The following is a 21,874-nucleotide window of genomic DNA, read 5'->3' as shown; positions in this document are numbered from 1 at the left end:
CGATCTCCGGGTGCGCTTCAAGGTGCTATTTATCACCTATAAAGCCCTCCATGGTAGTGGGTCTGGGTACTTGAGAGACCGCCTACTGCCAATTACCTCCACGCGACCTATTAGATTCCATAGATTAGGCCTCCTCCGAGTTCCATCTGCCGGTCAGTGTCGACTGGCAACCACACGGAGGAGAGCCTTCTCGGTGGCAGCTCCGACCCTATGGAACGAACTCCCCGTGGAGATTCATACCCTCACCACCCTCCAGACCTTCCACACAGCCCTTAAAACCTGGCTGTCCCGACAGGCCTGGGGTTAAAGATATTGACCCCACCCGAATTGTATGAATGTTGTGCTTTTAACGATATATTGTTTTATGTGTTTAACATGGTTTGTCCTCCCTCCCCCTGAACTGTGAGCCGCCCTGAGTCCCCCCAGGGAAAAGGGTGGCATACAAATAAAATATCTATCTATCTATCTATCTTTGGAACGATCTACCCGTTGAGATCCGGACCTTACCACGCTCCCGGCCTTCCGAAAAGCCACCAAGACCTGGTTGTTCCCGGCAGGCCTGGGGCTGTTGATTAATATCCAGCCCCACTTAGACAGAATGGATGAGGTGTAATTTTAGCAATTGTATTTTTATTTTTCATTCTTAAATGTTTTTAACCTTGTCTGTAAGCCGCCCAGAGTCCCATGGGAGCGGGCGGCATACAAGTTTTATTAAATTTCAAATCTCAAAAATCTTAAGCTGTTGCAGTGTCTTGCTCCTGGAGCCTCGGTGTATGTGTATATGTGTGCGTTTGTCGATATACCACCCGGATGTCTTCCTTTGTTCCCTCTGGGATGCGAATTCCTTTCTGCCCTCCCTCTTTCCTTCTGCCCTATTTTATTTTAAAAAATTTTGAGCCATTCCTAGCTGGGGGCTTGTCCGAGTTAAAGCAACTCCTTGCTCGTAGTTGCTCGCCAATCGAATTTATTCCCTGGTTTTTCCATCAGTTCTAAGCAGAATCCAGCCAGCATCGATTCCATGGAGCTGGACGGAAGTCCTTGGTGGGAATCTGGGACATTTCACCCAGAAGAAGGGCGGAAAATCCGAACAACAGAAGAACCAAGTTGAAGGAAGGGAAGGGGCCTTGGAGACTTCTAGTCCAACACCCCTAACACCCCCACCCCATTCAAGCAGGAGATCCTGTGCCATTACGGACAATTGGCTGTCCAGTCTCTTCTGTGCACCTCGGTTCACCCACGTAACACCTATCCTCCGCAAGCTGCACTGGCTGCCTATTGGTCTCCGGATACGCTTCAAGGCGCTAGTCGTCACTTATAAAGCCCTTCATGGTATTGGACTTGGGTACTTGAGAGACCGCCTGCTGCCAATTACCTCCAATAGACTGATCAGATCCCACAGATTAGGCCTCCTCCAAATTCCATCCGCCGGCCAGTGTCGACTGGCGACTACCCGGAGGAGAGCCTTCTCTGTGGCTGCTCCGACCCTTTGGAACGAGCTCCCCGTGGAGATTCGTACCCTCACCACCCTCCAGGCCTTCCGCATAGCCCTTAAAACCTGGCTGTTCCGACAGGCCTGGGGCTAAAGAGCTGTTGCCCCCCCTCCCCGAATGGTATGGTTGTTGTGTGCTTTTAAATTGTGTATTGTTTTGTTTGTCTTTTTATCCCTTATCTGTATCCCCTTCCCTGACTTGGATTGTGAGCCGCCCTGAGTCCCTCCGGGAAAAGGGCGGCATATAAGTGCAATAAATTCAAATTCAAATTCAATTCTTAAAAACCTCCAGTATTGCAGCACCCAGAACCTCTTGAGGGAAACTGTTCCACTGGTTAATTGTTCTCCACCGTCAGGAAATTCCTCTTTAGTTCTAGGTTGCTTCTCTCCTGGATTAATTTCCACCCATTGCTTCTTGTCTTGCCTTCAGGATGCTTTGGAGAATAGGCAAAGTCTACTCAAACTGAGTTCGTGGGGAACATAGAATAGAGCTGGAAGGGACCTTGGAGGTCTTCTAGTCCAACCCCCTGCTCAAGCAGGAGACCCTGTACCATCCGAGAAAATTATCTACCCAAGACCAAACATAACTCATCCGTACATCAAGGTGGTTCTCTCTCCAGTGTCCTGGGAAGTTGTGACTCCCATCTCTTGACCCTCAGTATCACCAATTTAGAATAGAGTTGGAAGGGACCTTGGAGGTCTTCTAGTCCAGCCTCTGCTCAAGCAGGTGAAGCTATACCATTTCAAAGAAATGGCTGTCCAGTCTCTTAAAAAAATCTCCAGTGATGGAGCACCCATGACTTCTAGTGGCAAGCTGTTCCACAGGTTAATTATCCTCCCGTTAGGAAGTTTCTCCTTAGTTCTAGGTTGCTTCTCTCCTTGATTAGTTTCCCATTGCTTCTTGTCCTGCCCTCAGGGGCTCTGGAGAATAGCTCGACTCCCTCTTCTTGGTGGCGGCCCTTCAAATACTGAAATACTGCTATCGTGTCACCCTAATTCTTTAGACTAGCCAGACCCAAATCCTGGAGTCGTTCTTCATGTTTTAATCTTTGACCATCTTAACTGCTCTTCTCTGAACTTTTTCCAAAGTCCCAACACATTATTTTTTTTAATGTTTAAGGGATCGTCCACTAGGACTCTCAAGGTCCCACTCAGTTGCTACTATTGAGCAAGGTACCACATATACTGTACTTGATTTCCTCCCCCCCCCCTTAAAATGCAAAACTGCTTTTCTCCACGTTAAAATCCATTTTGTTGGGCAGGGAGCATTGTTCCAAGTTTTGTCAAGATCTTTTTTGCATTGGCGTTCTGTGGAGTTGGCCGTTCCTGCTAGTTTAAATCTACAAATTTAATACGTTCCCCTTCTCTTCCTTCATCCAAGTCATTATTGATCCAAATTGGGAGTCCCTGAGCCTAAGATGGGGACCCTTGTGGGTATCCCACTGCTTCCTAGTTTGTAGGAAGCACCACAAAATCCATCTGGGGGGTGGCGAGATCTATTCCACATTGTTCTAGTTTACCAAGAGAATTGTGGTCTGCTTTGTCAAATGCTTCGTGGCACAGCAAAACCGCGAAGCCCTTATCCGCGGAGACATAAGCGCGTCGCTAAAGCCGCAACATCATCACCGCGCGTCATCACCGCCGCGACAACAGCGCGGCAACAGAAGGGCGCTTTAAAACGGCGCCGTGGCAGAAAGCCGATTTCAATTAAGGTAAGGGTTAGGATTAGGTTTAGGGGTTTGTTTTAGGGTTAGGTTTAGGGTACCGAGTGCTTGGGAATGCGCGGATTTGCCCTCCGTGATTATGTCATCGCGTTAGGGTCGCGTTTTTTCCTTAGCGCTTCGAACGGCGCGAATTGGTCTTCGCGCTTATGTCTCCGCGGATAAGGGCTTCGCAGATTTGTGGTGGAACCGAAATGCCTTACTGCTAAGTATATGATGTCCACAGCATTTTGCTGGTCCAGCAATTTGTGGTGACTTTTATCGAAGAATGAAAAGATCGGCTTGGCATGTTTTTAACAAACTTGTGCTGGCTGCTAGTTGTAACTTTATTTAAAAATAAAAGATCACAGATCTTTTATTTCCCAGGATCTTCCCAGGTATTGATGTTAGGTTGGTCTGTAGTTTCCTGGGTATCATTTTCCCCTTTCTTGAAGATGGGAACTACATCAGATCTTTTCCAATCCTCAGGTACTTCCCCAGTTGTTCCAGGATTAGTAGGAATGCTTCTATAGGTAGTCCTTGACTTACGACCATCCACTTAAGTGACCGTTGAGTTACGAGAGCCCTGGAAAAAGTGACTTAGAACTGTTTTTCACTTATGACCATTGTGGCATCACCATGATCACGCGGTTTACATTTAAATGCTTGACAACCGACTCACACTTATGAAAGTTAGTGTCCCAGAGTCATGTTATTCCCCTTTTGCGACCTTCGGATGAGCAAATTCACTGAATAACCCTGTAACTTACTAATTTACCAACTGAGATTCACTTAACTGAGGCAAGAAAGGTCGCAAAGCGGGGCAAAACTATAAACTGTCCCATTTAGCTTTCGGAAAGTGAGGGGAGCCGAATGTCAACTCATCAAGTTATAAGTTGCCATGGTGAGGAAAGCAGGGCGAGCGCATTCCACGCATGCCTTCGGCTAGAGTCGGATCTCAGATTACTACAGGCTTGTGAGGCGTGCACCTCGTTGGAGAATGTGATTTATGACACAGACTGAGAAGGAACAGAGATAAAGTTCAGCGATAGTTAAAATGAGGTTTAGATCTGACTGCAATGGGGTCTTGCCAAAATGACGTTCCTAATAAATGACTGGTTTTCTTTTGAAACTTGGCTCGAGGCTCATGAATTAATTAGGACATTTTTTTGAAACCTGACAACAGGGTTCAATTGTGGTCGTTAAAGTCAAGGACTACCTATACCACCAACGCAAAGGTTTTGTTTCCACTTTATCTAGGAAAAGTATTTGGGAAATCCTCAATTTAACTTGGGTGGGCGGAGCTTAAAAAAATAAACTACACAGTACTTGTGCAACCAGCTTTGTTAGAACAACTCAACAAAATAAAATTCCGGTTTATTGTTGGACAATATTGTTTTTCACACATACATCAAACAGGCCAAAAAAAAAAAAAAAAATTAACAGCAACTCCTTAGACCAATGGTTCCCAAACTTGGCAACTTTAAGACTTGTGGACTTCAACTCCCAGAATTCTCCAGCCAACTGGCTGGAGAATTCTGGGAGTTGAAGTCTTAAAGTTGCCAAGTTTGGAAACCACTGCCTTAAGACAAAAAAAAAATAATAAAAGAACGAAAAGGAAAAAAAAAAGGAAAAAAAAACCTTTTTAATCTTTGGCCTTGCCATTTCATACAAACCCACTACTTTATGGTACAGGCAAAAGTACATAGACACACACAAAATAAAATTGTTACTGGAATGCTCATTATAAATCTTGGACTTTTTTTTTTTGCATTTTTGAAATTATTATTTTTTTTACAAGGTCTTTTTTCTTCTCCTTTTGAGATCATGGTTTTTGGACACGGTCACACCACAAGTAAAGTCTAGATCTTTTTCGTTGTTGTTGTTGATTCATTTATAGGAACAAAGGAAAGAGAGAGAGAGAGAGAAAAAGAAAGCAAAGTACATTTCAAAAGCCCTTCCCCTCCTCCCACCCCCACCCCTTTTGGTCAAATCGGAGATCGCGTTAAAAATGGCCGACCTCATCACAATATGTACAAAAATATAAAATGTAAATAAAAAATACAAACAAATTCTCCTTTTTTTAAAGTTACTTTTAAGAAATCAAGCTGGGGCCGTGAACTTTACGGTGGGGCGGGGAAGAAGGGGAGAGACTTGAGTCAACCACTCTCCCGCACCCCATTCACCCGTGTGACAGGGAAAGGAGGGGAGGAAGGAGGGAGGATTTTGGGGTTTTGGGGGGGAGGGTTGTTTTTTACAAGTTGGGGGGGGGAATGGCATCTCTACGCCCGGCGGCTTTTACTGGGGGGTGTTTTTTTCCTTCCCATGTTTGTCTGCTCTACTTTATGACGGTGACCATTAGCAACGAGGGGGGACGTAATTTTTTTTTTCTTTTTGTAACAGAAAGTTTTCAAAGGTAAAAGCAGGTCACGCTGGCCTTTCTTTTTTTAAAAAAATTCTTTCCTCTTTTTTTTTTTTGTTTAAAAAAAAGTTGTTTCTCTTTCTATTATCCTAACTCCCCCTAGTCGTCTTCGTCGGTTTTCTGCTTCTTCGGATCCACGTCGTCGTCCTGAAAAAGAAAAGAAAAGGAAGGTGGTCAGAGAGACAGGGAGAAGAGGGGTTTCCACTATAACTTTGTTCCTTGCATGGTTACGATTTGTATTGTTTTATTTAGTTTCGTAGCATGAGTTATGTTTGATGGCTTATTTAGTATCCTGTGAGTGTCACCACATGTTGTACCTTAGGATTCACCGTGAATGTCTTTTTATGATAAATTATATCTAGGCTTGTGGGAATACCATCCCGAAAATACACCACTTGAGAGATGAAAAGAGATAACCACAATAAGAGAAAGGAAGAGGAGAGAGAAGAAAGGAAGGAAGAAGAAAGGAGAGGAAGGATGGAAGGGACAGAACGAGAAGGAGAGAGGCTAGAGAGGGGAAGAAGAGAGGAGTAGGGGAGAGGTAAGGGAAGAAGGGAAGGTAAAGGAGGAAGGAAGAGGAAGGATGGAAGGGACAGAACGAGGAGAGAGGGTAGAGAGGGGAAGAAGAGAGGAGTAGGGGAGAGCTCGGGCACCAATAACGATGAAGCATTTTACATTCCTGTTATTATTCGCTTTGCATTTCACGTTGTGATGAGCTAAGTGGAAAATGAGGAGCAGTAGAGATGGGGCTGAAACCTCCTCCTCCGGCCTTCTCTCGGGCGGGTTGACTCACCTCATCGTCCTCAGCTGCCCGCTTGCCGGTTGGACCTTCAGTCTCGTCATCTTCATCGCCATCTTCTTCTTCGCCTAGAGAAGGAAGGAGAGTTTGATAAAAGAGCTCCTGGACCAGAGGTGGGTTCCTACCGGTTCACACCGGTTCGGTAAAACCGGTTCATCAAATCTACCGAACCGCTTAGAAGAGGTTCCACCAGTAGACCCAGAAAGCAGGCCACACCTACAGAAGAGGTTCCAACATTTTTTTTGAAACCCACCACTGTCCTGGACCCAAACCAGCTTCTTCTGTTATCTGCATGCTTCCAGGCCCATCTCGGGCTTTCTCTAAACCTGTGTCCTCAAAGTGTGTGTCCCCACCTCTCCCCAGAGAAGAGACGGGCCCGGTTTATCTAAGCCAGTATCCTGTTTCCCGTCCTCGGGCCACACCAGGTGGCTACAGGAAGCTGCAAAGCTTGTTGAAAGGGAAGGGAGTTCTTCCTGGGAAGGATCTTGGGGGGTTGGGGGAAGCTTTCATTCAAAAGCGGAAAAAACCCCAGGACAAAAGAAATGTGTTGCTTTTCCAGAAAAATTTCCGCTAGGAATTTTACCTGAAATTTATATATATAGAGAGAAACGGGAGAGTTCCATAATGTTTAAATGCTCAATATAACGGTTCCACCACAAAAACGCGGTAGACAAAAGCGCGCTCGACGAAAGCGCGTACGTGACATCATCACAGTGCGACGAAAACATCGCACTGTGAGCGGTAAATTTAAAATTAAAGCAAAAACCTTACCCTAACCCCCCCCAAACCTAACGCTAACCCTTAACCTAACGCTAACCCTTAACCTAACCCTAACCCTAACCCTTACCTTTATGTGAATCGGCTTGCTTTAATTTTATTTTAATTTCAATTTAATTTATTTTTAATTTTTTTCATCGCGCTGCTGATGACGTCAGGTACGCGCTTTCATCGAGCGCGGTTTTGACGGGTCACGAATATATCATCATACTAAATCCGGGGAAACAGTGTTAATAGGAATGCAGAAGCGGTGGCAAAAGAGGAACGATGCGGCACAGAGATGCCTGTACCCAGATGACGCACTGCGTAAGGAAATATGGCACACGCTTATTGGTGTAACTAAAATAATAATAAAATTCTTTTTTTTAAAAATGTGCTGCTTCTAGGGAAATGTAGAAACCATACAAGGCCTTCCAATCCGAGAGCCGTGTGTATATGTCAGACCCACAAGATTCAGACAGTGAGGAGTTTGGGGAGGAACATGGGCCGGTCCTGGAATCTGGGGAAGGGCCGTACGGCAGTTATCAGCTGCCTTCGGAGTCAGACATCAGTGAGGCAGAAGAACAGCTGGAGCCTGTTCCCAGTGTGCGCATGCGCAGAGTTGCCAGACGAAGGGAAGAGCTAAAGAACAGGGGTCAACTTGGGAGTAAGGCCACAGGTGGACAGTGAATGGCCTCTCCCAGAGGGAATAAAAGAGGAGCGACAGGGGAGTGGAGTTTGCAGGAGGCCATGAGTCCATTCCTGCATTTTTGCCAAAGCATTGCGGCATCTGAAAGATCTCGGCCTGGCCCCTCTCCAAGCCTGATAAAAGTCGGGAATTATGAACTCTTTGCAAAGACTGTGGGAGAGGAAAGACTTTGCTGGAGAGGAATTCACTGTAAATTAAATAAAAGCGGTTTATCGGGATGAGGACTCGGCTTCATGCTGCTTGGGGAAGCCTCGGTCAGAACACAACCTTCCCCAGTACGGTTCCTTTCCAAACACAGGCAAGTCCTCGACTTACGACCCCAATGGAGACCAAAATTTCCATGGCTAAGCGAGATAGTCGTTAAATGAATCCCGCCCTCCCCTTCCACGACATTCCTCGCCACAGTTCTCACGTGAATTTTGCTGCAGCTGTTCAAGTTCGGTGACAACTGTTGTAAAGTTCGACTCCGGCTTTCCCATTGGACTTTTTCTCCTCAGAAGGTCGAAAAACGGATCGGCACGACCGCGGGGCCGTTGCAACCGCTGTTAACTACGAGTTCAGTCTCCGCCGAGCCTCTGAATTTTGATCACATGACCGCGCGGGGGGGGGGAATGGCTGCAACGGCTGTTAAGCGCGGAAGTCACACGTCTCTAATTTTAAGTGCCGTCATAACTCCACAAACGGTCACTAAGCAGACTGCTGTAAGCCAAGGACCAACTGTACCCAAACATCTTTTTTTTTAAAAAAAGCAGCTCCCCAAAATTAGGTTGCGTGGGAATACCGTGTTTTCCCGAAAATAAGACCCGGTCTTATTTTCGGGAAAACACAGTATTCCCACGCAGCCTAATTTTGGGGAGCCGTTTTTAAAAAACTATTATGCTTGCGTATACACACAAGGGTCTTATTTTTTCTTTTGAACCCCCCCCCTTGAAATAAGCGCTTGGCCTTATTTTCGGGGAGGCCTTATTATTTTTGAGGTGCAGGAGGAGAGCGTGGTCACCTCATGGCTGCTGCCGTGCTACAATATTTTTTGGGGAGGGCTTTATTTTAGCGCATGCGCGCTCCAAAGCCCAATTGGGCTTATTATCCGGGGAGGGTTTAATTTTCGGGGAAACAGGAAGTTGTTGCTGAAGGCTTATCCGACGATTTCTACCACGCATGAAACGTGGTTACTCAATCCGTGTTCGTGTTTTTTTCCCCTCCCGGATCCCAGCTGCTCAAATCCTTTGCAAAGGGGACGTTGAGTAAGAGTTAAGGTACTAAGCGTTGGAGACGGGAAGCTTTGCAACCAGTTCCTTTCAAGAACCGCGGGGCGAAGGCCTTCTTCGTGGGAAAGGCAGGCGGACGGATGGAGGCCTTCCAACCAAGGCCGCCCGAGGCCCCGGGGCGGCCAAGGGAGTCCCAGCCAAAACCATATTATTTCTGCATCTCTTCTCCACTATAAGCCTCTCTTTAATGAGGGAAGAGAGCCAGCACAAGCTTCCCAACCCTTTCCTTCCCAAACTCAGAGAGAAGGGGGGAGTGAAAGAGAAGAGAGGGGAGAGAGAGAAAATAGAAGCGAGGAAGGACAGAGAGAAAAGGGAGAGAGAGACAAGAGGGAGGAGAGGAAGACAGGAGGGAAAATAGAAGCGAGGAAGGACAGAGAGAAAAGAGAGAGACGAGAGGGAGGAGAGGAAGACAGGAGGGAAAATAGGATGGACAGAGAGTGAGGAGAGGGAAACAGGAAAGAAAACAGAAGAAAGAGAGAGAACAAACGGGAGAGACAAGAGGCAGGAGAGAAAGACAGGATGGAAAATAGAAGAGAGGAAGGACAGAGAGAGAAAGACAAGAGGGAGGAGAGGAAGGCAGGAGACAAAATAGGATGGACAGAGAGAGAGAGAGGAGAGGAAAACAGGAAAGAAATTAGAAGAGAGGAAGGACAGAGGGAGAAAGATAAGAGGGAGGAGAGGAAGACAGGATGGGAAACAGAAGAGGAAGGACAGAGAGAGAAAGACAAGAGGAGAGGAAGAGGAGAGAAAATAGGAGGGACAGAGAGAGCGAAAAGAGGGAGGAGAGGAAGACATGAGAGAAAATAGAAGAGAGGAAGGTCAGAGGAGAGAGAAAAGGAGAGAGAGAAGAGCGGGAAGAGAAGAAAAGAGAAAAAAAATCAGGAAGGCGGGGAGACAGAAGAGAAAGGAAAACAGAAAGGAGAGACAGGAGAGATAGAAGAGGGGATGGAAAGGAGAGGGGGAAGAGGAGAAAAAGACAGATGGAGGGGAGGAGGCAGAAGACAGAGAGAGGGAAGAGAAGGAAGAGAGGGGGGAGAGAGAAAAGGGAGAGAGAGAGAAGGAAAGAGAGGAAAGGAGAGGAAGAAAAAAAATAGAGAGAAGTGGAACTGAACGCCACTTGATTCAAGAAAGGATGGGGGGGAAAAAGCAGAGACACCCCAAAATCAGACGGAGAGGAAGATCTGCCCCCCCCACCCAGAGTTTCCAAGCCCCAGAACTTTGTGGGGAGGGCGCTTTAAGGCTCTGGGTATTTAAACCAATGGGCTCGACTGACCCTTCCAGGACAGGCCAATAATCTGGCTTAAGTGGCCTTGGGATCCGCAGGAGATTTGGGTCACCCGAGAATAACTTTTTTCACCCACCCCCCCTCGCAAGATTAGCGTCTTCAAATATCTTGGCACGCAAAGCCAATCCTGAGAAGGGAGGGGGGGAGCAGCAGCCCAGACCCACCGAGGGGGCGGGGGGGAGGGGCAGGCAATGCAAGGCATCCCACCCCCCCTCCCCACCCCACCCCCGGTCCTTCCTCCTCCGCCTCCATCATCAGCGGGCAGCGTATCTAGGCAACGATCCCCACCCGGCAACCGAGATGCTAGAAAAAAAAACAATACCCGGAGATGCCAGAGGATTGATGGCGATTCGACCGGAGCCAAATCGGAGCCAGCCATCTTTCGGAGCCCTGGCAGAGCCGCCTCCTTGACGGGCAGCAGGGTCGGCTTAGCAGCTGGCATTTCGTGGGCATCTTCCAGCTGGCACCGAAGCCATTGACGGGGGGGCGCAGCCAAGCCGAGGGAGGAAACGTCCGCCGGGCAACGGCTGGGCGCTCGGAGCTCGAAATATTTGCAGCTTTTTCCAACCTGTGGCATCCAGAAAAAGAGACCCCCGCCGTCCTATAGTCCTCAACTTACAAACAGCTCACTTAGTGACCGTTGGGATTTACGACGGCACTGGAAAAAAATGGACTTAGCACCGTTGCGGCGTCCACCACGGCCATGTGATCGAGCGTTGGTTGCTTGGCGACGGACCCATATTTATGACGGACACGGAATCCCCTTTTGCGACCTCCGGACAACGTCGGATCCGCTTAACCTTGTGACTAGCTTTTTAGAAACACAGCGATTCACTTCACCGCCGTTAGCAAGGGAAGCTGATATACTGAGGTAAAATTCGCTGAATAAATGTTTCACCCAGCGACGGAACTTCAGGGCTCGAGGATGGTCGTAAGTTGAGGACGACCTGTAGGGGTGAAATGCCACGCGAGGGACATTCTCTCTTCCCCCCCCAGGGCACAAAAGGCTGGAGTTGCCCCTCAAGGCGAGGGCAGCGTCGTCGTTTTATCCCGCGGTGGGGAACGACGTACCTTTTCATTTTTTAAAACTCTTTTCGACCCATGAAAGATTTAAGCCGAAAACACTCAAATGGCAGGTTGCAAAATTGCCGGGAGAATTCTGCCTAACCCCCAAACAGGTGTTTCCCTCACCTGCACACCAGCACTCTGCAAATACAGGCCTGCATGATCCTACTGGCAAAAAACCCCCACCCAATTAACAACTTTGGAGCAGTCCTTGACTTACAACCGTTCCATTAGTGACCGGTTCCAAGTTACAACGGCCCTGGGGAAAAAAAGGGTGATCTAGGACCGGTTTTCTCGGTTACAATGGTTGCAGTCACCTGATCAAAAATTCAAGCCCTTGGCAACTGGCTCGTATTTATGATGGTTGCAGCATCCCAAGTCAGAGGATCCTTTCTTGCGACGTTATGAGGGGCAGAGCCCATGTGTGTGTGTGTGTGTGTGTGTGTGTGTGTGTGTGTGTGTGTGTGTGTGCGCGTGCACGTACCAGATTCGCTTTAACAACCGGGGTGGACTCATATAACAACTGCAGCAATCCGCTTCAGCCCCCGGGGATGCTAATTTAAGCACTGCAGCGATCCACTTAACAACGGTGGCAAGGAAGGTCGTCACGTGGGAGAAAACTCACTTTTAACAAATACCTCACTTAGCAATAGGGGGGAAAAAAAATGTCCAATTGTCATCATTTTTAGCTGCTTTTTTTCCCCCTAGACTTTTTGGTCTGGAAAACTTGTTCTTTTATTTAACACAAACCGTCTCAGCTTCTGAACTCGGCTCCTTAAGCCGGAACGGAGTTTTTCATTTTGCCTTTTATTGATCTTAACTGCATCTGCTTTTATCGGCACTGAAATTTTAACGGGTTTTATGGATAGCTGCCCAGACAGGTCTGGCTTATGGAGTGGTGTTTTTTTAAAATATAAATCTAATAAATGTTCAACTCCAACAGAAGCTCCAGAATTGAAGCCTTCTCAGTGCCGGAAGGCAAACAATTGAGAAGAGAATGGCAAATTATTTATGTCTCTGTGTGTGTTTGTTTTTTATTTGTGCTGATAAATAAATAAAGGGAGACTAGTATAGATCTATTTCAAGCTATTTAGCTCTCATCAGCTAGCCATACCCTTACTGGGATTTGAACCTGGGCTATATTTGAACCTGGGCTATATTACATACTAGGCAGACATCTTAGCCATTAGGCCACAGGCTCTTATCCATTAACTTTCTCCCATAATTGGGGCTTACCAGGGGTTGTAAAAATCTAATAGATACCTTTCACCCTGGCTTCGCTGATAACGGATATATATATGATATATATATATATATATATATATATATATATATATATATATATATATATATATATATATATATATATATATATATATATATATATATATATATATATATGTGTGTGTGTGTGTGTGTTTTATTTGTGCTGATAAATAAATAAAGGGAGACTAGTATAGATCATATACTAGTATATACTACTGATCTATACTAGTCTCCCTTTATTTATTTATCAGCACAAATAAAATACAAATCTAATAAAGGCAACAGTAAAAATATTGGGTTTCTGTCGTGATGGATTCTTGTGACGAGCCGATTGACAGATGATGGAAGCAGTTAGCTTCCTCCCATAATTGGGGCTTACCAGGGGTTGTGACACTATATATAGATAGATAGATAGATAGATAGATAGATAGATAGATAGATAGATAGATAGATAGATAGATAGATAGACAGACAGACAGACAGACAGACAGACAGACATACATACATACATACATACGATAGGTAGTTTGGCTTACTGGTTAAGGCCTAGAAATCAGGAGATGTTGAGTTCTAGTTTCGTTTTACGCAAGGAAGGCCGTCTGGGTGACTTTGGGCCAATCACCAGGAGACGGCGAGTTCTAGTTTCTGCCTTAGCCTTCTGAAAGCCAGCTGGGTGACTTTGGGCCAATCATCATCAAAAGAGATAATAAATTCTAATCCGGCTATTCACGTGAAAGCCAGCCAATTGGATTGACGTTGAGCCAATTACTGGGAGACGGTGAGTTCTAGTCCCACCTTGGGCTGGGAAGCCAGCTGGGTTCTCATCATTCTCTCAGCCTTGTTGTAGGAAGACAACAGAAGAACGAAGGTGTGTGTGTGTCTATTTATGAAAATAATAAATGTGGCTCCCAAAGGTGCTTTTTCAAGAGGAAATTGCACTTTCTGATCCAGTTGCCCCGAAAGGAGAAAAGAAAAAGAACCTTTGGTTCTAGACAACTGACAAAACTTTGTAGACAAAGGTGGGATAAATAAATAAATAAAAACTTTTCTTTTCAAGAGATTCCTAGTTGGAATGAGAGCACCGTTGGATTGAAAGAGGCGGGAGATATAAGCTTGCATGTAGCCATGGTTAGTCTCAACCTACCAGCTGCAATCAGGGTTAGAAGAAAAGGTTAAAAGGTAAACTCCGTTTAAAAGGAGGCAAGAGATTTAACAGAATAAAAGGCAAAGGTTCCCCTCGCATATATGTGCTAGTCGTTCCCGACTCTAGGGGGCGCTGCTCATCTCCGTTCAAAGCCTAAGAGCCGGCGCTGTCCGAAGACGTCTCCGTGGTCATGTGGCCAGCATGACTCAGTGCTGAAGGCGCACGGAACGCTGTTCCCTTCCCACCAAAGGTGGTTCCTATTTTTCTACTTGCATTTTTTACCTGCTTTCGAACTGCTAGGTTGGCAGAAGCTGGGACAAGTCACGGGAGCTCATTCCGTTACGCAACGCTAGGGATTCGAACCGCCGACCTTCTGATCGACAAGCTCAGCGTCTTAGCCACTGAGCCACCTTAGGTTGGGTTATGTAGTGCTTTATATGTGAGAGCCCAGTTTGGCTTTGTGGTTAAAACACCAGTGTAGAAACCAGGAGATGGTGAATATCTTATGGAGATGCTCGGCCCTCCATGTCATTTAAGAGGATAGTTGCTATTAATCCCCCCCATCCCCCAAGTGGTTGCACCTGGAGACTTCTGTGAATTCCAGTCCTTGGCACCCGTTGTGCAAATGCACACACAATCCTACTTAGCGGCTTTTCCCCATGCTGAGATCACCCCCCCCCTTGGTGTGTAAAAACACGAAATCGACGTGTTCCTCGTGCGCTGTGCAGAAGCGGCCACCAGGGGGAGCCGCACACCCCTCCCCACTTCCCCACCAAGCGCTAAAGGCTACTAAAATCTTCTCCAACCAGGCGCCCCTTCCATTTGCATAGACTACATTCCCCAAAAGGGGGGGGGAAAAGAAGAGTGGTGGTGTGGAATTTACCGTCACCTTCTTCCTCATCCTCCTCTTCGTCGCCGACCTCTTCCTCTTCGTCGTCTACCTCGTTGTCCGCCTCCTGCTCGCCGTTTTCCTCGTTCGCCTTCGCGGAAACGAAGCACACTTTTTAAAAAAATTAAAAAAAAAAAACCAAAACGGGGAGCCTACCAACCCCCCCCTTCCCCACTTCACAACCAACCCCCCCCCCCCCGGGACTTAATAGGCCCTGGCAGAACCGTGTGGCCTGTAGCAAAGGCGCCACTGTCCCCATAGCTGTGACCAAAGTAAGAATTGTCATTTATAAGGGTGGTTCGCGGAAACTAAAAGGGGTCACAAGGAGGGGGATAAAACTTTGCTAAGAGACCCTCGCCCCTCACCCCAAGTTTCTGTAACACACCTGCCTATTGCATGTCAACTGGGCAACTTGACGACCTGTGGACTTCAACTCCCAGAATTCCTCAGCCAGCATAGCTGGCTGAGGAATTCTGGGAGTTGAAGTCCACAGGTCTATGCTTGCTGAGGAATTCTGGGAGTTGAAGTCCACAGGTCGTCAAGTTGCCAAGGTTGGAGACCTCTGATCTTATTGTCTCTACACCCGATGACTGATTCAGGAATTCTGGGAGTTGAAGTCCACAAGTTATAAAAAGGCCGTGTGTCCCGTCTACCCCCACCCCGCCCTTGCTCAGCATCATAAACTGGCTGGGGAATTCTGGGAGTTGAAGTCAGCACGCACGTCTTCAAGGGACTACGATTAAGATGCACTACTTTCTACTCCCTGTTATCGATAAAATAATTCGAAATATGGGCCGGCGTTCCTTCCTTACAGGAAAGGAACTAAATATCATGGGGTTCACACACACATCCTCCAAAACAGAATAACAAGAGTTGGAAGGGACCTTGGAGGTCTTCTAGTCCAACCCCATGCCTAGGCAGGAAACCCTACACCACTTCAGACAAATGTTTGTCCAACATCTTAAAAACTTCCAGTGTTGGAGCATTTACAACTTCTGGAAGCAAGTCGTTCCACTGATTAATTGTTCTCACTGTCAAGAAATTTCTCCTCAGTTCTAAGTTGCTTCTCTCCTTGATTAGTTTCCACCCATTGCTTCTTGTCCTGCCTTGAGGTGCCTTGGAGAATAGTTTGACTCCCTCTTCTTTGTGGCAATCCCTGAGATATTTGAAGTCTGCTATCATGTCTCCCCTAAGTCCTTCTTTTCTCTAAACTAAACCAAGGAGATATGCCATAGTTTAGCAAGAACATGCTAATTCAGATTATTAAACTCTTAATGGTTTAGGCTTAGGATCCCAGCCCGAACGGCCCAAGTTATATCAATCATACCTGGGAGGGTTGTGTGAGTCGGGAAGCAAGTGAAGTCTCACAGCAGGATCGAGCAGTTTAAAAAAAAAAAACTTTGCAAAAAGTTTCTCCTACTTAGGAAAATTCAATCTGAGTTCGCCGGCTTCTTCTTCCAAGTTCCATTCCAATTCAATTATTCCATGTTCCTGTCAACTGCCCCCCCCCATCCTCCCCCAATTCCATCCCAGCCGAGATACTTACGGCATTGCCGTTGGGGGCTTCCTTGCCGTTTTCTGTTTCTTCGACAACTTCCTTCTTTTCTTTCAAATCCTTAAAAGGGGGCAAAACAAAAAGAAAGAAACCAGAGTGAATCATTGGGATTCCAGCCTCCTTGACATTATTGGCGCAAATTCCCAGGCAGGGAGAATGACAAGACAACCCTTTTCCCTCCCTCCTTTTTTGGGGGGGGGGGAACAAAACAAACACAAGTTTCGAGTTCTATTAAAACTCGAAAAATCTATTAAAAACTCGGAAAACGAACACAAGACAGACAACTAACTACTACATAGGAATGGAGTACATTTCGGCTTCCTTTGCAGCCCCCAATTTCATTCCATACAGCCAACACGAACCTCTCCAAGAAAGGAGATTAGGTAAAGGTTCCCCTCGCACATATGTGCTAGTCGTTCCCGACTCTAAGGGGCGGTGCTCATCTCCATTTCAAAGCCCAAGAGCCAGCGCTGGACGAAGACGTCTCCGTGGTCATGTGGCCGGCAGGACTCAACACCGAAGGCTCACGGAACGCCGTTCCCTTCCCACCAAAGGTGGCTCCTATTTTTTCTACTTGCATTTTTTTACGTGCTTTCGAACTGCTAGGTTGGCAGAAGCTGGGGCAAGTCACGGGAGCTCACTCCGTTACGCAGCGCTAGGGATTCGAACCGCGGACCTTTCTGATCCGCAAGCTTAGCGTCTTCACCGCTGAGCCACCGCATCTCACGGAGGGGATGAACCGGACTCAAAACTCTTTTCCCAAGGCAAAGTGTGTTTTGTTATGCGTTTTTATTCACTTTATTTTCATTTTCAAGGCCTCTCCATCTGCTTCCCTCTCCCTACAAGTGAGCGTGCAATTCCTTGGCAAGGAAGTTTGACCTGCCACTAAACAACTAACCCCCCCTTCCTAAAAAAAACCATGCATTGTTGTGTCTTGGCGTGTTCCGAGCTGCGAAGGCGAAGGGCACGCTACAGATTTACGACAACACAGCCTCCCCCCCCCCCCGGTTCCCCACCGGAAAAGGGGAGGGAGCCTTCGTATAAACACACAATTCAGCAAGAAGACACACTCCTGGCTGGCCTGCGGAGGGAAAAACAAGATGCCCAGAGGCGGGCATGGCAAGGAATAAGGAAGTCCCCTTTTTCTCTTCCCGCAGATTATTAAAACGAACACCTTCCTTAAACCTCTCAGGGCAGCACGGAACAGCTTCCAGCCAAACCCAAACCCGATTAGCAGCTTTAGACCACGCTACACCCCCCCCCCCAAATACAGCTCACAGATCTTAGCTACCATGTGCCTCAAAACTATGGCCAAAAGTGGGACCCAGGATCAGGAATTCACTTTAAAAAAACGCCAACTGAATCTACTTTTTCCATCTTGAATGGTTGCAAAAACTGGGTTGATTTGTGGCAGTCTTTCTAGTAAAGGTTCCCCTCGCACATATCTGCTGGTTGTTCCCGACTCTAGGGGGCCGGTGCTCATCTCCCTTTTCAAAGCTGAAGAGCCTGCGCTGTCCGAAGACGTCTCCGTGGTCATGTGGCCAGCATGACTAAACACCGAAGGTGCACAGAATGCTGTGACCTTCCCACCAAAGGTGGTCCCTGTTTTTTCTACTTGCATTTTTTAACGTGCTTTCGAACTGCTAGGTTGGCAGAAGCTGGGACAAGTGACGGGAGCTCACTCCATTATGTGGCACTAGGGATTCAAACCGCATTCTGATCGACAAGCTCAGCATCTTAGCCACCGCATGCCTAATTCCTAGATACCCCTTCTGAAAAAAAAGCAAAAAAAAAAAAAAAACGGCTTTGCTCTGGGGTAGGGAAAGCAGCAAAATTGGTCGGAAAAGGAACCGGATTTCCTAACTTTGAACTCTTTACTCTCGTGTCAAGGGAGAGGGTGGTTTTATCCCAAGCGATCTGCCTTTGATGCAGAGGCCACAAAAGCCGTGATTGCCGCAACGCCATTCCAAGATCACAATTCTCTTTTTCCCTAGACAGCATCTCCTAGAAAATCACCCACCACAGAGCCTGCAGCTTACAAGCAACAACACGTTTGAAGTCAAATGTTTACGTCTTTGACAAGATCCTGATAAGAGTTCCCTGTAATTATAAGCCTGGGAAAAGCTGTTTACTGCTTTAAGGCCAGCTACAACAGCCACAAACGTCCTAACGTTTTGATCTAGGCAGGGCAAAAACAAGATGCATATTTGCAGTAAAAAGAACACAGAACAAAGGCCAGGTCCGGCATTGTGTATATCTTAAGAGGCACCATGTTTTATTAATAGCCCCCATCAATACAGAAGCCAGTTCTGAAGAATATCATTTACTAACAAGAGATTACAGGCAGTAGAACAGAAGGCATAATAAGGGACATACAACCCCAATAGGATTGCAGCTTTTAGCCAAAAACCACACACACTGCCAAATGTGCATTGATGCACCAGTTATTAACTCCAGGCATTCTTAAGTGCTTCTGTCGGCAAGTATGTGTGTGTTTGTGTGTGTGGGTGTCTTGTTTTATTTTGGCTTCGTTTTTCAAAGCTTTTATTTTGCTTTTCAAATGCCCATTAAAATAAAAACAAAAACACCCGAGCTTGCAGTAACAATATCCTCCTTCCTGCAGGGGGCGCAAGAGGGAGAGGGGAGGCCCATCGCCCGGCGGGCAAGGAAAGGCCATGCGCTCTGGGCCAATTCAAACCTGCGCGCCACAGTTGGCGCCACTTCGATTGGCCAGCCGGCCCTAACCTCCCGAGGCACGCCGGGGCGCGTAGTTCTTTCCGAGCGGGAGAGCGCGCAGTCAAGGGGGGAAAGCGGCCGGCGAGCGAACTACGACTCCCAGGAGGCGCCGCGCGCGGGCGAGAGGATTGGAGGGGGGGAAAGAGATCGGAGCAGCAGAGAAAGCGGCACGTGGTGGGGCGGCTTTTGGCTTTTACCGCTCGCTCGCTGTTTACTGCGGCCCGCAGACAGCCGGGGGCGGCGCTGGAGAGAAGAGCCGCCGCCCGCCTGGGAAATCAATCTCAAGCTCGTAAATGCATTTTAATGCCCAGATGCCGGGAGGAGCGAGAGGGAAAGGAAAAAAAAAGCAGCGCAAGGCTTTCCCAGGACTGGGAATAAGATAAGATAGAAAGTGGGGGGGGGGGGAGTCGATACGTCCGCCCCCCCAATAAGGGTTTCCCCAAGGGGAGATCCCCGATCCCCCTTGCCCTCCCCGTCGAGATCCCCCCCTCCGCAGGTGGTGGCGCCCGCTTTTGCAACCTGCCCCAACGGTGACCCTTTTGCGGGAACAAAAAGCCCCCTCCCACAATATCTCCCCCCCTCCCCTCTAGGATCCTTTGATGGGTCCCGGACGATCGGCGTCGAGGAGGGGGGGGCTCCCGGCCGCCCCTTCCCACTGAAAAAAGGGACCGGAATTGCGAAGCCCTCCCTCCCTCCGGCATCCCCGAGACTAACCAGACGGCGACACCCCCCCCCCCACTTCAAGGTCTTCCACCCACCCAGGCGTCCGGCATCCAACAACGACGGCTGTCGCTACATTGTATCACTCTCCCGCGAAAGGGAAAGTGCCCTACGGGGGGGGTGGGGGACGGGGAAACGGACCGGAACGAAGCCCTCTTTCCCTTTCGCACCGTCTGCTTTTCGGGGAAGGGTCTTCCCGAAAGCGCAGCATCGCGCAGCCCGAATCGGACGAGGAGGGGGGGGGTCCGTGTCGTTTCCCCCCACCCCACCCGTTCCTCCTCCATCGGGACGCGCGAGTTCAGCCGGGCAGCTTCCAATCCACCTTCCGACGTCTCCGCTTATCCTCCCCCCCCCACGACGTCGGAACTCCGAGGAAAAGCGGGGTTAGGGGCCATCCGAGTTCAAAGGGGGGCGCCCCAACTTTAGGAAGGAAGTGGGGGGCAGAAGGAACCGCGAAAGATCCCCCTTTTCTCTCCCGAGTCCCGATTCAGCCCTCGGAGCCCCGTCGGGGGTCGCCTTGGCTCCCTTTCCGTGGAAAAGGGTTTTTTTTTTTTTTTGGACCGGAGCGATCGCCCCGTGGAAAAGCACCGGGAAGCAGCAGCAGCCGCGACGCGCTCTGCCTGCTGTAAACAAAGAAGCGCGCCGGCCGGGCAGAGCCCTCGGATCGCCTGTTCCGACGACCGGGCAGAGGCTTTTCCAGGGCTCTCCTTCCCCTCCCCACCGCCTCTCCTCCTCCTCCTCCTGCCAAACCGCTTCCGATCGTCTCCCGGGCCAGCGGGGGTCGCCGAGCGGTTTCCGCGCAATTAGCCCCGGCCAATTAGGGTAACGAGGGAAGGGGGGGACGGACGCGCACAGACACGCTCCGCTGGCACCCCAAGGGGGGTAAAGTAAGGCAGGTAGCGAGGGAAGGAGGAGATGGGAAGCCGAAGCCGCGCTCCGGTTCAGGTGCGCGGCAAAAGGAGCCAAGCCGGCGCCTGCGATCGTCGCCCTCCAGCCCGGCCTCTCCTCCCTCCCTTTGCCCGGCGCTCGCCTCCGGTTCTTCCACCCGCCGGGCACAATAGCTTTGAAGTTGGCCGCGTCTGTCAAAGACCCCCCCCCTCTCTCTCAGCCGCCTTTCTTCTTTTTTCAATGGGCAAAGCGGTGCCCGTCGATCCGAGCCTGGCAGAGGGTAAGGGGGGGGGATTAAAAGCCCGGGACGGTCCGCGAAACCACCTGCCTTGCCCACCTTCCAAGGGGTTTCCGGGCTGGGGGGGGGGGAGAAGAAGGGAAGGCTCCCCCCCAAACACCACCCCCCTCTTCCCCGATCCACGCCAAGGATGCCAGGCCGGCGAAGGTGAAAAGAAGCCGGGCAAAGCGCCGCTGGGCAAACAAAGGGAGGAGGAAGCCGAGCGGAGACACACACGAGAACAACGCCGCCGCTGCCGCGCGTTGCAGGGAAGCGAAAGCGCAAGGAAAGGCATTGCACACGCGCGCGTGCAAGACACACACACACACACAAAAAAACCCCGCGCGGATTTTCCACGGGAAGGGGAAAAAAGCCGGGATGGCATCGAAGAAAGCCGGGGGGGGGAGGATTTGCAAAGCATCCGATCCGACGGCAGGGAAGCCCCCTCTTCCCCCGGGCTTACCTTGGTGGAGATCTCGGAGCTGGTGTCCACGGCTGTGTCTGACATGGCTGGGGAGGACGGGGGGAAAGAACCGTGCGGCGGCGGCGGCGGGAGCTGAGGAAAAGCCCGCGACTGTACAAAAAAAAAAGGCGCCGGCAGAGATCCGAGGGCGCGTACGGAGCGGCTTGGCTCGCCAAAGGCGGAGGGGAGGAGGCTGGCAGGAGGAAGAGGAGGATGGGGGATGAAGAAGAGCGAAGCCCCGCGACGACTTAGCGCAGCCCGACGAACCCGGGGGCAGGAACAATGCAAAGATGGCTTTGGATGCCAGTGGAGGGCTCACGCGGTGCCGCCGCCTTTTATATAGGGGAGTGGGCGGCGCGCGCCTCCCCTCGCCGGCCCCGATTGGGCGGCCCTGGAGAAGCCGAGCGCGCCCATTGGGCGAGCGGCCGGACAATGGGGCAAGG

The 21,874-nt window shown here is 49.1% G+C and overlaps 1 protein-coding gene across 2 annotated transcripts; it reads right to left on the bottom strand.

Annotated features, from left to right (window-relative positions):
• Positions 1 to 5,565: 5,565 nt before the first annotated feature.
• On the bottom strand, positions 5,566 to 21,742 carry LOC148043437 (prothymosin alpha-like). Of its 2 annotated transcripts, none has more exons than XM_087725069.1 (5): positions 21,432 to 21,742; positions 16,339 to 16,407; positions 14,787 to 14,883; positions 6,405 to 6,478; positions 5,566 to 5,758 (listed from the first exon to the last, which is right to left on the bottom strand). In XM_087725069.1, exons 1-5 carry the CDS (start codon positions 21,474 to 21,476, stop codon positions 5,711 to 5,713), a joined length of 333 nt encoding a protein of 110 aa, XP_087581195.1. In that variant the 5' UTR covers positions 21,477 to 21,742; the 3' UTR covers positions 5,566 to 5,710. The 2 variants fall into 2 exon arrangements, with proteins under 2 accessions (XP_087581195.1, XP_087581194.1); XM_087725068.1 differs by having other exon boundaries at positions 14,793 to 14,883; positions 21,432 to 21,489.
• Positions 21,743 to 21,874: the final 132 nt, after the last annotated feature.

The sequence above is a fragment of the Thamnophis sirtalis genome, unplaced genomic scaffold (assembly GCF_051295495.1).
Source record: "Thamnophis sirtalis isolate CommonGarterSnake01/CBP01778 unplaced genomic scaffold, rThaSir2_p1.2 scaffold_11, whole genome shotgun sequence".
Lineage (NCBI taxonomy): Eukaryota > Metazoa > Chordata > Lepidosauria > Squamata > Natricidae > Thamnophis > Thamnophis sirtalis.
Note: the sequence above shows the minus strand (reverse complement) of the source record. Positions and strands in the feature narration are given on the sequence as shown.

What these genes read in the sequence shown, in the direction of transcription:
- LOC148043437 (XM_087725069.1), bottom strand. Translation starts at nt 21,476, where the DNA reads ATGTCAGACACAGCCGTGGACACCAGCTCCGAGATCTCCACCAAG. An exon ending in GGATGAGGAAGAAGGTGACG is followed by an intron (nt 6,479 to 14,786) that starts GTAAATTCCACA and finishes TTCCTTCTCTAG; the next exon opens with GCGAAGAAGAAGATGGCGAT. An exon ending in GGGCAGCTGAGGACGATGAG is followed by an intron (nt 5,759 to 6,404) that starts GTGAGTCAACCC and finishes TTTCTTTTTCAG; the next exon opens with GACGACGACGTGGATCCGAA.